The following is a 13,995-nucleotide window of genomic DNA, read 5'->3' on the forward strand; positions in this document are numbered from 1 at the left end:
TTCTAACACACTATATTTTCCATATACATGATTCTAGTATGCTCTTTTAATAATGTAAAGAAGGATGCCACTACGTCAAACTACATTTTTTTTTTCATTTTTGGTATACAATCTGACAGTTCTTGTAAAACTTACCTGTTTGCTTTCAGGTCAGCGCCATTAATCAAAGACAACAATATCTTGGAGACAAAAGGAAGACACCTTTCCCAGACACAGCCTTTCCCTCTTTACACTAACAGTGTAGTCTCAGTGGACTTGGCTACTTTTACATTTTCTTTTCCACTTTCTGTTATATCAAAACTGAAATTCTTATTTACCATAAAACACAGGCCCTCAAGAGAATGGGTTTCCTTGAGTATTCAATCTTTCTAACAGGGCTATTGCTACTGAAACTACTAAGACAGACTGGATAAAATCCTAAAGTCCACTTTGTATGAATCTTCCTCTGGCTTTTGTTTGTTTTTGTTTTTGTTTTTAATTTTCAGTTCTAGTAGTTCAGAAATCACACCTGGTTCCTTAAAGAAATACTGCATATGGCTTTATAGTTACATTGTTAAGTTTATTTTTAATGCTTTTCTTCCCCACTGACAAAGAGGAGGGTTCGATTCCATCACTGTCAAGTCAACAGTTTTATTTCTGAAAATGTTCCAAAGCTCTATGAACTGGCTTTAAAAGCCACTGAAGTAAAAAAAGAAAGTGCCTTAATAAATAATTTATGCAAGCAAATTATATATTAACATATTATGGGAAACACTTACAAAAATAAAATGCTTAATGTATTAAATTAAATAGCCACAACACAAAGATGAAGAACTATTACTCTTTGATCTGGCTCATTTTTTTCTAAAAGGACAATTTTTTGCAGCGAAAGCCCCCTCACAGAGGGAGGCAAATGTTCTTGAGGAACAGGTAAGATTTGTTTCCATTTGTAAAGTTCATAAGAAAAATAATTCTAAATCTAAATTTTAAATCTTCAGCATCTGTTTGAAAAATAAACAAAGATGCCCATGCACTTGCCATCTGCACAGTGGCCATGCATATACTGTATGCACACAATGCCTCTCCAACCAGACATAAATAAATTAGGGAAGAGTGGATGCTGGGAATGACACCACTATATCAACCAGAAAGTGCTGATGAAGTCAGGGTCTGTATGCTATGAATGCTGTGATAACCACAGGATCACACTGAGCAGTCTCCAGGGACTTAATTCTATCTTCCCCTGCCATGGCTCAAACGTAACCTACCATTTCCATGTTTTAAATTATTTGTGTCGTATCAGCCTATCATACCTGTAACAAGGTAAGGACACCTGAATGTAGCTAATGGCCGCCATTAGCTCCTTCTAATTAAATATGTTATATCTTTATGGATTCGCTATTCCTATCAGAGTGTACAAGATGAGCAATAGTTTCTGCACAAAGGGCATTAATCGACGAAGACCATGCACAATTTTGCTTGCACAGTGAAAATATGGGAATGGAGAAGGAAAGCAGTAGGAATATGCTGCCTGACAAGCACAGTATCTACAGCTTGCCTCAGTGTCTGCAACTTGTCCTGCCTGATCAAAGTCCTAAGCTTCAATGCTTGACCCTGAAATGCAGACTGTGCATTAGTAAGCTGAGCTCCAGCTTGTCTTACCAAAGGCTAGCTGGAGAACATTTTTATACCAGTGCTATCACCACATCCTACTCTAAGACAAGCTGAGGGATTGTAATTAGCTTATCATAGTTTTATGTAGTTTAGTGCAATGCAGGCAGCAACTTTTCCTTTTTTACCGTACACCATTGTACTAGATCTGGTGATGAAAAGTGCTAACCCAGCACACTCTTTAAACAATCCCTTTACTCCCCACACGGGATCCCAGAGGAAAGCACAGAATCCTCTCCTTCCATTCAATCATTTCAGTGTTTTTGAGAAGGATTAGATACCATCTGATCGCAGTGTTCCTCCATATAGCAGATCACCCAGTGCTGTTTTCTATCTGGCTTTATCTCAGCTAGAAATACACTTCCCACAGAGAACACCAGTCTTCTTTTTCCACCCACATGCCGAAGCAAAAAAGTAGAGGTGAATCAATAGAAACTCCCAGTATCTGTACAGCAGAAGTCACAAAGTTCGAGTCAAATGATTTTTTCCCTTTTTTTCATCCACATCAAAGGCAAGAATACAACAAGGCATTGTTAGTTGTGGTGGGCAATCTGGAGTATCTGCTGATATAACAGATCAGCTTTTTAAGGCCTTTGTCTATGCAGAGTTACAATAACGCAGAAGCCAGATTGGATAGAAGAAGAGAGAAAATGAGAGGAACAGAGAAAGAGATACATCTCAGCGATGTCAAAAAGTCAATACTGTGTCTACAGAGGGGGAAGTGCACATTGCTTGCCCTTTGAAAGCTTCTCTGCATCTTTGCCATTGCTACTGTCAGAGTTAAGAACATACTTTGATGGAGTTCATCGGCAGCCGAACACATTCATTCACGCAGCCCATAAGAGGAAATGGTAGGAGGCTTTAGCCTAGAATATCCAGGTAAACTGGAGAAGCCTTGGCCAAGTTCTGAAGGAGCAAATGGATTTCTTTGATGTTGAGCCTCATGTGAGGCTCCCTTTGCCAGCAACCCAGCATCAGGTCATATACTTCCTTTGGGCACGTGCGAGGCCGCTGCAGAACTCGGCCCTGAGTGATGCACTCGATCACCTAATGAGAAAGCAAAGAAAAGAATCAATGGACCATCACTTTTATGTCTAGCTCAGACAGGGCATTAGAAACTTACATTTGGGACAATCTCCCAATTAAGTTTTGCTCAACACCCTCAAACTCCTTCCTTTAAGAGCTTCCAAAAATCCTCTGATCCATGAATCATCAGATCTACAAAGACCCCTAGATGCTCTGGGGGAAATTCTGTCCCTGTTTGCTCTGTACTCATTTGTAGCTTTAGACAGAAAATTCTTCATGGCAGGAAGAATTCTTCTCTCTTCTATGGTGCTTTTAATCCATCATACAGCAGGGCTGTGTCTACACACTGGAGATTTCTGTCGACAGCACCCTGGGAGCATCTACACTTATAAATCCTTCAGCTGACAGAGTCTCAACAGAACTCTGTTTTTGCCTCAACAGAGTTATCCCCCAGAATTTGACGCACAACACTCTGTCGACAGAGTGCTATTGGCACAAATCCAGTGTGGACACGTCTGTTGGCAGACCTGTTTGCAGAGCTGCCATCCCTCTTTCTGGCACCAGAGGGCAGTGCAGCCTGGCAATTCTCTGTTAACAGAGCAAGTTGCCTATAGCAGCAATGTGTCGACAGAGGTTCCAGCGAGGTGCCTCTGTTGACAGATGCTTCTAGTGTAGACATAGCCCAGGTGTATTATATGATCCTGGAGCAAGCTCATCACCCAAGATATACCCCCTCATGTGGAAGAAATGAGGCAACAGTCTCCTCTGAGACAACAACCATTGTATATAGATCTCTGGAGAAATCTTTGGAAGTCCAGGAATCTGCCCTTGTGAAGAAGCAGGTCAATGGCAGAAGTGGGAAGCATGGATGTGTCTGAGGGGATGCTGTCCCCCTGAGTCGCGAAGAGAATCTGTATCATAGTTAATACACCCCCAGATGTAATACACCCCAAAGCTCCTGGGCATTGCAGAACTTCCCTAATCATGCAGCTGCATGAGAAGAATGCTCTGTGAACCTCTCCCTGCAGTTTTGCAGACCCAAGATACCATATTCAGGCAAAGGCTGGATATCCACTTGAGCTCATAGACACTTTTCTCAAATAACTCCCTGACCTTCTGAAATTAGCTCACCAATATGAAGAGACCTTTCTATAAAGGAACATTTCACAGGTACTATTGATATAGTTAAATCACTATAATTGTACTGTAACAGAGAGGGACCCGTGCTAGTCTATATACTATCAAAATAAAAAGTAGTCAAGTAGCACTTTAAAGACTAGCAAAATAATTTATTAGGTGAACTTTCATGGGACAGACCCACTTCTTCAAACCAAGAAGTCTGAAGAAGTGGGTCTGTCCCATGAAAGCTCACCTAATAAATTATTTTGCTAGTCTTTAAAGTGCTACTTGACTACTTTTTGTTTTTATAATTGTACTGGTATAACTTGCCAGGTGGACGCTATTATTCTGCAATAAAAGTGGCTTTATCGCTTCCAAAATGACATCAAGTAAAACAGAAAAAAGGCAATTTTAGACAGGAATAAGAAGGTCCTCATGGAGAGTACACTGGAATAGCTATAGTACCTTACATTAATATGTTGCCTAATACTAATACAACTTTCTTCTGTAGAATAGCCCTCAGTGGGAATTAATTTCTTTCTTAAGAAAGGGGCTAAATCGGCAGCCTGGTAGACTGAAATTCTCTCTCTACTGAAGTGATAAATCATGGGCAACAATGTTCCAATTGATGTGTTTGATCAAAGTCCCAAAATTTTAACTTGAAGGGACCGATGCCCTTCACCCTACTTAACAGGATAAGTCATTCTGAGGTCTTCCACACCTACACTAGCTTCGGGTGAGACTGAACACAAATACCCTAACTACTGACAGTTCTGGTACATTTGTCATACAGACTCCATGTCACATGCTGCATTAACTCTCTCATTCAGAAGACTCCCTGCCCACATGTTCACAGAGACATCACCGTGGTAGGTGGTGAACAGTAGTGCTTACAAAGGATCATCTCTGGCAGAGTTTTTCTAAGCTGCAAAGAGCTTCCAGGGCCCCTCAATTTGCTATAGTCTGGTGTGGGACAGCAGTATTGTTCTTGAGTTACTTACACGCACTGCCTGATACCAGTAGTAGAGACTGCCAGAAGTTGGTCAGAAAATACTCCTTTCCCTTTCTTTAGCAAGGCGATAACATCTTTCACCTCATTTTTCTCCTCCATTACACTGGCAGGCTCCAGCTTGCCCCATAATTTTCTTGTGTTCTGCTGGGAGAATACGCTTCTCTCTTAGGCTCGGTCTACACAGAGAAGTATTGCCGACAGCTTCATGCTAATGAGCAGTCTCACAATTGCAAATGGCCACTCATTAGCATAATTTCACAGCTAATTAGCATAGCTGTGTGAGATTTCACTGCTGGCAGAAGCTGCTGCGGGTAGTAAACAGGCCGTGTAGACATGCATCTGCTGGCAAAACCCCCCTCTGTTGCCAGCTCCTTATGCCTGAGTTTATGCCCCATTATGTCCTCTTATGCCAGAGGGGGGTTTTGCTGGCACAGGCATGTCTACAGGGCCTGTTTACTGCCAGCAGCAGCTTTTGCCCGCGGCAAGATCTTGCACAGCTATGCTAATTAGCTGCAAGATTATGCTAATGAGCAGCCATTTGCAATTGCAAGACCGCTCATTAGCATGAAGCTGCTGGCAATACTTCCCCCATGTAGACTCAGCCTTCATGACATAATTAATAAACCCTTATAAAATGAACCCAAACCATGACACTTGCAATAATATCATCAGGGTTGGCAAGTGTATACTGATTTTTATAGTAAATAATACTGCAGCTTTTGTGCTATCCTTTCCAATCAGAAAGTGATTCCCTTATGACATCCATATCTTTAATTAAATTCCACCATCTCAAACACATTTTGTTATTCACAGTGCATAATACACACCTCATTGTTCGAGAGCTGATACCAGGGTTGTTTGCCATAGGTGAAGATTTCCCATAAAACGACCCCTAAGCTCCAGACATCACTTTCTGTGGTGAACTTCCTGTACATGATACTCTCAGGAGGCATCCAACGAATGGGCAACATGGTGTGACCACCAACCTGATGGAAAAGAACAAATTTGTTTAAAAGTATTCTTATGGATTCCTGGTGATGAAGTGCATGTGGGAGCTGACCTTGGGGACTGGCAGTGATAGTTTTTATTTCTGCCTGTTAACTTTAAAGGGCTTGTAACAGCAAATTGGCAAGATGCTATTTCCTATAATCATAAATTCATCTCTTAATCAATGCAAGTCAGTATCAATTACTACCAAGAGTGATTGCTCAGTATTATGGTGCCTTCAAAGAAATTGTTTCTGAATCACATACAGATTTTTTGGACTTATTTAGCACCTTCTTGTCAGAGGGACTCAGAGCACTGCAGAACCTTTAATGAACAAAAATTAAGAACACACTGTGAGGTAGGTTAGTATTATTGTTCTCATTTACACAACAGAGACACTAAGGTAATGAATCCTGTGCAGACATTGCCCTGTCCCACATCAAACCCCACTGACTCCCCAGCAGTCTTTCGATATGGAGATTCTTGTCGAAGGTGATTTATCTCGTAGTTCCCAATTCCAAGCTGGTCCCACAAGACTTCTCCTTTCCTCCTATGAAGACCTGAATGTGAGCTGGGATGGGAGAATTGATATTCACCTACAAAAAAATCTGCGATCATTCATACATATTCGCTCTGACTGTGTTCATGACTGTGTTTATGTCCCCTGCCTGTGGCCCCGCAGCCTGTTGCCCCTCTGCTGGCTCTATGCTTCCCTGACTCTTTTGCCCTCAGTCCCGCAACCTCCAGCCCCAGTGGCCACCTTACCTATGGCCAAAGCCCCGGTCCCTTCTGGGCTGATGCCAGCCCCAGCTGCTGGCCCCAACCCCAGCTGTGGCCTGGCTGCTGGACATGACCCCAGCCTCTGGTCCTGTGGAGGCCAGCTCCAGCACGAGCTGGGCTGCCAGACACATCCCTGGCTCATGGGTACTGGCTCCAGCTCCTGCTGGGCTTCCAGATGCACCACTGGCCCTAGTCCCATGGGCTCCAGCCCAGGGACACAAGCTCCTGGGATCCCCTGCACAGGGATGCTGGACCCACTGTCACTGGGCTGCTACCCAGCAGTGCTTCCAGCCACTTTTCTCCTAATAGGCTCCTGTCTTGGGACATTCTGCTCCGGTACCATCTGTGGTTCTATTGAGAATCCCAGTTTTGGGAGGTGCAACCTTGATTTGCCAAAATTAGAATGCCAAAATGTAAAATAACAAACTGTGGCTTTCATAATTGCATAAAAAAACTAAGCAACAATGTGAATCTCAGTTTGCAGATTTTACAGTTAAATCTGCAATTCAAAACTTGTTCTGTTTTTATTTAAGTACGTCAGCCACCCAATGAAGAAAGAACTTCACTGTCATATAACATATCTAATTACAATCTTGATTCTTCATCACCCATATTCCATTGAAGGATGGGGGATTAATGCGATGTGCTTTTTTAATATATTCACGATGAATATTTCATGAATTATTGCAGACCAAAATTTATGCACGGAAGAAATTTACAAATGGTTTTCAATAATTTAAATATAAAAGAATTCTGCACCCTGTTTGTGGATAATTTTCTGAGATAAAGGCTGTGTCTACACTAGCCCCAAACTTCAAAATGGCCATGTAAATGGCCATTTTGAAGTTTACTAATGAAGCGCTGAAATACATATTCAGCACCTCATTAGCATGCGGGCGGCCACGGCACTTCGAAATTGACGCAGCTCGCCGCCGCGCAGCTCATCCAGAGGGGGCTCCTTTTCGAAAGGACCCTGCCTACTTTGAAATCCCCTTATTCCTGTGAGCAGATGGGAATAAGGGGACTTCAAAGTAGGCAGGGTCCTTTCGAAAAGGAGCCCCATCGGGACGAGCTGCGTGGCGGCAAGCCGCGTCAATTTCAAAGCTCCGCGGCTGCCCGCATGCTAATGAGGCACTGAATATGTATTTCAGTGCTTCATTAGTAAACTTCAAAATGGCCATTTACATAGCCATTTCGAAGTTTGGGGCTAGTGTAGACACGGCCAAAAATGTGTAAATTTTATCAAATGACTTTTTTATTATAAATTATTCATGCCTTTCTGCATAGCCTTAAAAAACTCTCACTCTTTTGGAGTAATTAACTTGCTAACAGTGACCTGTAATTATTGGAATCAAATCCTGTATTGGCAGACTACTGAAGCACCTAGAATGATAGGCTATGTCTACACTATGGGATAAATTTGAATATAAGGCAGGTAGCTTGATATTACCATGTGACTGTCTTCACTGTAAATACCATTAGTTCAATTGAGGGAGCGGTAATATCGTCGGTACCTGACAGGTATAGTGTCAAGCTCGAATTCAGAAGTTCTATTAAAAGCCAGTGTAGAAGCACCACATCTTAAAATCAAATTTATTAGCTTCCAGAGGTGTCCCATATGCAACCCACAATGCCCCTCATTGCTCCGCTCTGGCTGCTGCTCTCAGGTGCACAGGAATTAGGTGACATGAAGACCATGAAATTCACATTGGGACCAAGAAGCCTGTGGCTGTGGGCTCATGTTTGTATGAGAGCCTGAGAAATGTCTTTCTTTCTTTGCTATCAGCACTGTGAGCGCATCTACCCGTTACAAATAACCCAAGCAAGGAGTTTGCAGTTCTGTTTCCACACTTGATATTTTTTGTTGCGCTGCCTGGCGCCACCACATGGCAGCAAGGCTGCTGTGGGGGTCATACTTGCATAAGAGGCTGGGAAACTTCTCAGCAGTTTACATTTGTGTGCGAACCTCCCTCCCACACAGGTGCCATGCAGTCAGGGTCTTTCCCATGCTCAGCCACATCATGTGGGTAGACCCTGACCCAGTAAAACAATGTGCCTGCCGTTCGGTGCTGACCATGCTGCCAAGCAGTACCATGTCCTAACTTGTGCACGGTTAGGGCTCGAAGACTGAGTGTCCCCCAGTGGATAAGATATTTGGTGGCTTGCTGCCACCAGGAGGATGTTCCAGAAACTTCCTGGATTGTCTGTGTGCTCCTGTATTGGTCTCCCAAGAGATGTCAGGGTGATTCAAGCCCCCCATGAGAACCAGGGCCTGTGATCTGGAAGCTTCTCTTAGTTGTCTGAAGAAAAGCTCAACTACGTTATCCACAGGTCTGCAGCAGACCCCAACCACAACAACACCTCTGTTGCTTCCGCCAGTAACCTTAACTCAAAGACTCTCAACAGGCTTTTCTCCCACTGTATACTGGAACTCTGAGTAATCATACTGGTCTCTTACATACAGCTCCACTCCTACTCCTTTTCTCCCATCTGTTCTTCCTCTACAGTTTTATCCTTCCATGACCACGCTCCAGTTATGCGAGTGATCCCACCAAGTCTCCATTATTCCAATCACCTCATACTTCTTTGACTGTGCCAGGGCTTCTAATTCTTCCTGTTTGTTTCCCAGTCTTCTTTCATTTGTGTACAAACACCTTAGGTAATTAGCTGATTGGCCTACCTTCTCCTTTTGAATCAAGTGTCCTCTTTTGTTATTCCTGCCTCCTTGTGTTTCCTCCCAGTACCCCACTTACCTCAGGGCTTATGTCCCCTGACGAACCTAGTTTAAAGCCCTCCTTGCTAGGTTTGCAAGCCTGCCTGCAAAGAGGCTCTTTGCTAGGTGGATCACATCTCTTCCTAGCAGTCCTTGTGCCCAAAACAGAATCCCATGGTCGAAGAAACCAAAGCCCTCTCTCCTACACCACTTGTGCAATCACACGTTTACTTCCATGATTGGACAATCCTTACGTGGACCTCTTCCTACAACAGGGAGGATGGATGAGAATACCACTTGCACTCCATATTCCTTGATCTTCCTTCCCAGTGTTACATAATCTGCAGTGATCTGCTCAAGGTCTTTTCTTTTTTCTTTTCTTTTCCATATTCAATTCTTTGAAAAGATCATTTCTCTTTCGGGCACTTTCTGTAAGTTTCTAGAAATAATATTTTCCTCATTTTGATGTCAAAACAGTGAATGATAGGAGAGACTAATGAAAGTTCAGTCAGAGTTCAGATTGCTTCTAAAGCAACTGGAAAATCTTTTCCCATATATTTGTCAGCACTTGACTTTTACAGTAGCATGCAAAAATATATTGTTGGTGCTGCATGTGCTGTCATAACAGATACAGACTGTCAATCCTTTTCTTGTGCTAGTACTTGCAGGTACTGAGTACTGGCACCTCAGCAGCCGCAGGCGCAGCATTGTCTGGGGGAGTGGGGAGATGGATGAATGCTGGCTTCTCTTTTTTTTATTTTTTTTAAAAACGGCACAGCAGATCCTTATTGTTTCCATAAAAATACATAGAAGTGTCTCAACTTACATAGGCATGTGTTCTTAATTACCAGGCATTTTTCTGCTATCTCTCAACTGAGATAATGTGGGAGAGAGTGGTGGCTAGTAGGTATGAAGACTGGAAGTCAGGGTTAAACTCCATTCCTTGCTATGTCATGATGACAGAATTATGACCTTGTGCATTCCATTTAAGACCATATGTAAGTATCTATCTAAATTAGAACCTAACTCCCTCATACTTCAATGTGGTGTAAGAATGTGCTGAACATCAATCATGTGCTTTAGCACTTTCTTGACTAAGGCCATGTCTACATTACAGAGTTAAGTTGACTTAAGTTTTATCATCACTAATGTGCTGCTGTAGTTCTTTCACCTGTGCATATTCATGCAAGGCTCCTTATGTTGGCAGAGCATGTCCACACTTGGTGCTCTAGCACAGGTTGACGGAGCAGAGAATGGTGGGGAGCTATCATACTGTGCAAATCACCACTTTCTGACATTAGGCATTCTGGGAATGGATCACAATGGCGACAAGCTCTCCACCCAATAATGCAGTTGTCTCCACCTCATCAGCCCAGCAGCTTCCTACAGCATTTTGTGCTGTTTTTCAACTTCCCCCATAAATGTTGCACTCACCATCTCTGCCTGAAAGCATGGATTCTGTGCTGCTCTTCAGTCTTGTAATGATCATTATGAACTTTACACAGCTGATCCCACGGTATTTTATGAGCTGCAAGCCTGCAAATGAATTTGAGGTGCCTGCTCTGCTTTGCATGGAAAGAAACAATTCATGTGGTGGATCATCATTAGCCTCAAGAAACAAGCACTGAGTGGTGGGATTAGATTGTGATGCTGGTATGGAGCGAGGAACAATGGCTGCAGAACTTTTGGATGGATAAAACTACCTTCCAGGAACTGTATGCAAAACCTGCCCCTGCACTGCGGTGCAAGACTGATGACAGGAGAGCTACCTTCATGGTGGAAAAGTGATTGGCAATCACCTGGTGGAAACTGGCAACTTCAGACTTCTACTGGTCAGATGTGAATCAGTTTGGAGCTGGGAACTCCACTGGGGATGTTGCAGGAACACAAGTGTGCAGAGCCATTAATTGCCCCGCTATGAAGGACTGTGATTCTTCACAGTGCGCGGTGAATAGTGGATGGCTTTGCTGAAACGGGATTCCCTAGTTGCTGTGCAGTGATAGATTGCACACGTATGTCAATTTTGGCCCCAAACCATCTTGCAACAGAGTACATCAACAGAAGGGACTACTTCTCAAAGGTACTGCAGGTGCTAGTGGACCACCAGAGCCACTTCAATGACATCAAGACAGGGTCATTATATTAGGTGCATGACTCATGCATCTTCAGAAACACAGAAAGGTATGCAATGACTTTTTTTCCCAAAAGTGAAGACTCCAGTAGGTATTGTGGAAATGCACACAGTAGTCCTGGGAGACCCAGCCTACTCCTTACTCCCATAGCTCATGAAGCCTTACACTGGAAACCTGTCTATACTACAGATTTAAGTTGACCTAAGTTTCATCACCACTGATATACTGCTGTAATTATATCACTTGTGCATGTTCATGCAAGGCTCCTTGTGTCGGCAAAGCATGTCCACAGTTTCTGCTCCTGCAGAAATGATAGATCAGAAATGTTTCTGCAGGAAGTGTTTCAACAACAAGCTGAGCAGGTGTAGAATGACCACTGAATGTGCATTTAGCCTATTAAAGGCTGGCTGGTGCTTCCTTTTTGGCAGGTTAGGCCTCAGTGGGAAATATATTCCTATTGTCATAACAGCCTGATGTGCTCTACGTAATATTTATGAGTCCAAGAGGGAAAATTTTCCCCAGGTGGGCTGGACTGCTAGAATTAGGAAGACTTTGAGGCAGCATTTTGATAATGAGCCCGAATAAGTTATCCTTCTGTAATGCAACAGAGGATGTGAGGGCATTGCTTACTTGTCACCTTGAATGACCCCTGTAATGATTCCTGCCTGAGCATACATTGTCATCTGCAAATATGCTGACTGTCACTGTGTATTGATTTCTGCTTCAACAACAATATGTAGGACACAAATAAAGAAACATTAAATTTTAAGACAGTGGGTGCATCTACACTAGCCAGCTACTTCGAAGTAGCTGGCACAATGTCGAAATAGTACGCGTCGCGTCTACACGTGCCGTGAGCTATTTTGATGTTGAAATCAACGTTAGGTGGCGAGATGTCGAAATCGCTATTCCTATCTGAAGATGGGCATACTCCCTACTTCGACGTTCAACGTCGAAGTAGGGCATGTATAGATGATCCACGTCCCACTACATCGAAATAGCGGGGTCTTCCATGGCGGCAATCAGCTGAGGGGTTGAGAGACGCTTTGTCCAGCCCCTTCAGGGCTCTATGATCACCGTATGCAGCAGCCCTTAGCCCAGGGCTTCTGGCTGCCGCTGCTGCTGCTGCTTCTGCTGCAGCTCGGGGGCCATGCTGCGTGCATGGGGTCTGCAACTGGTTGTCGGCTCTGTGGATCTCGTGCTGTGCAGGCCGAGTGTGTCTGGGAGGGGCCCTTTAAGGGAGCGGCTTGGGGCTTTGCTGGCCCCTTAGTTTGATGGGGAGCACTTGTGTGTGTGGACACTCTGCATTTCCTTTGGGGTGGCTCCTTTCAACATTCTCTGTCGCTGCTTTGACATTGAACATCGATGGCACCAGCCCTGGAGGATGTGTAGACGATACACGTCGAAGTAGCCTATTTCGATGTTCTTACGTCAAAACAGGTTACTTCGATGTAGTGTGCTAGTGTAGACGTAGCCTATATGTTCATTAAACAGAAACACAGCTTTCCATTTCTTACATGGGACATGACACTGAGTAGCACTCTCTCTAATGAGGATCTTATAGCTGTAAGTCCAGCTGCCATTCTAGAATGTGTCACTAGTTATGGAGTGCAAGGGGTACTGTGACAGGCTAGAAACATAAGAGGAATGTGTGTGGGGATTTTGGGGAGGGTGTGGAATACATTTCTGCATAGTCTACAGGGGGACTCGAGCACAGATGTCTTAGAGACCTGCGCATCTCTGTTCGGTCTTCTATGAACTTCATCATCCGCTTCTGCTCCTCCATTATCCACACCTGTCCATCTCCTCTCATGGTGATCCATTTTAAGTTTTACATTTACTGTCTCTCTCCATGCACTGTGCTTGCTTCTTGCATGATCAGACAATTGCAGCACTTGTTGAAACCTGTTCACCTCCTGCTGAGGTTTTCCACTGTTGTGTAGAAGCTGGCCCTCAAAGGCATATCCACAAAAGCCAACAAAAAAAAAAACAAAAACAAAAAAACAATTTTCCACAGGTGGGGCGATCAAAGCTGATAATATTGAGGGCAACAGAGGATGTGAGGTTGCATATCCTGCACACATGCGGCTTCAGGCTGTGTCTGTATACCTCTCGCCTGTGTGCTGCTTTGGCTGATTAGTGCAGCAAAGATTCCTACAATGGGGAAAATAAAAGAGCAGCTCTGCCAAGGAAACCTGGACAGAGGATTGCAGAGTACCTTTGGGGATGTTTTCTAGAGAAATCTGTGGAGGATGCCCAGGACATCCCAGTGTGCGTTAACAAACTTTTCCACAGACCTGTTATTCCAGTGTAGCCACACTGGGGAAAGAAAGGCAGATACAAACAGTACATGATGCTGTTAATTTCTATCCCTTATCCCATGGGCAGCATCTAACACAGGAAAGGATACCTTTTACTCATGTCACTGTTCAGCATCAAAACAAAGTAAGTACTTACCAGAGCCTCCCTGTCCTGCGTCAGGTGAGCCAAAGCCAGAATAGTGGGAATCTCTAGGCCTGTCCAGGAACAAAAAGAGGTCCTAGCTGACTGCACCTCCACCACATCCTCCTCCACCT

The 13,995-nt window shown here is 43.7% G+C and overlaps 1 protein-coding gene across 1 annotated transcript in view; it reads right to left on the reverse strand.

Annotated features, from left to right (window-relative positions):
* Positions 1 to 2,109: 2,109 nt before the first annotated feature.
* NTRK2 (neurotrophic receptor tyrosine kinase 2) overlaps positions 2,110 to 13,995 on the reverse strand; it is a 320,394-nt gene continuing 308,508 nt past the window's right edge. Inside the window, exons 17-18 of the mRNA XM_074995165.1 lie at positions 5,635 to 5,793; positions 2,110 to 2,697 (exon numbers count right to left, since the gene is read on the reverse strand). Of these exons, the coding sequence (XP_074851266.1) occupies positions 2,512 to 2,697; positions 5,635 to 5,793 (345 nt within the window). The 3' untranslated portion in view covers positions 2,110 to 2,511. The remainder of the gene's footprint in view (positions 2,698 to 5,634; positions 5,794 to 13,995) is intronic.

This window comes from Carettochelys insculpta, chromosome 5, assembly GCF_033958435.1.
Source record: "Carettochelys insculpta isolate YL-2023 chromosome 5, ASM3395843v1, whole genome shotgun sequence".
Classification (NCBI taxonomy): Eukaryota; Metazoa; Chordata; order Testudines; family Carettochelyidae; genus Carettochelys; species Carettochelys insculpta.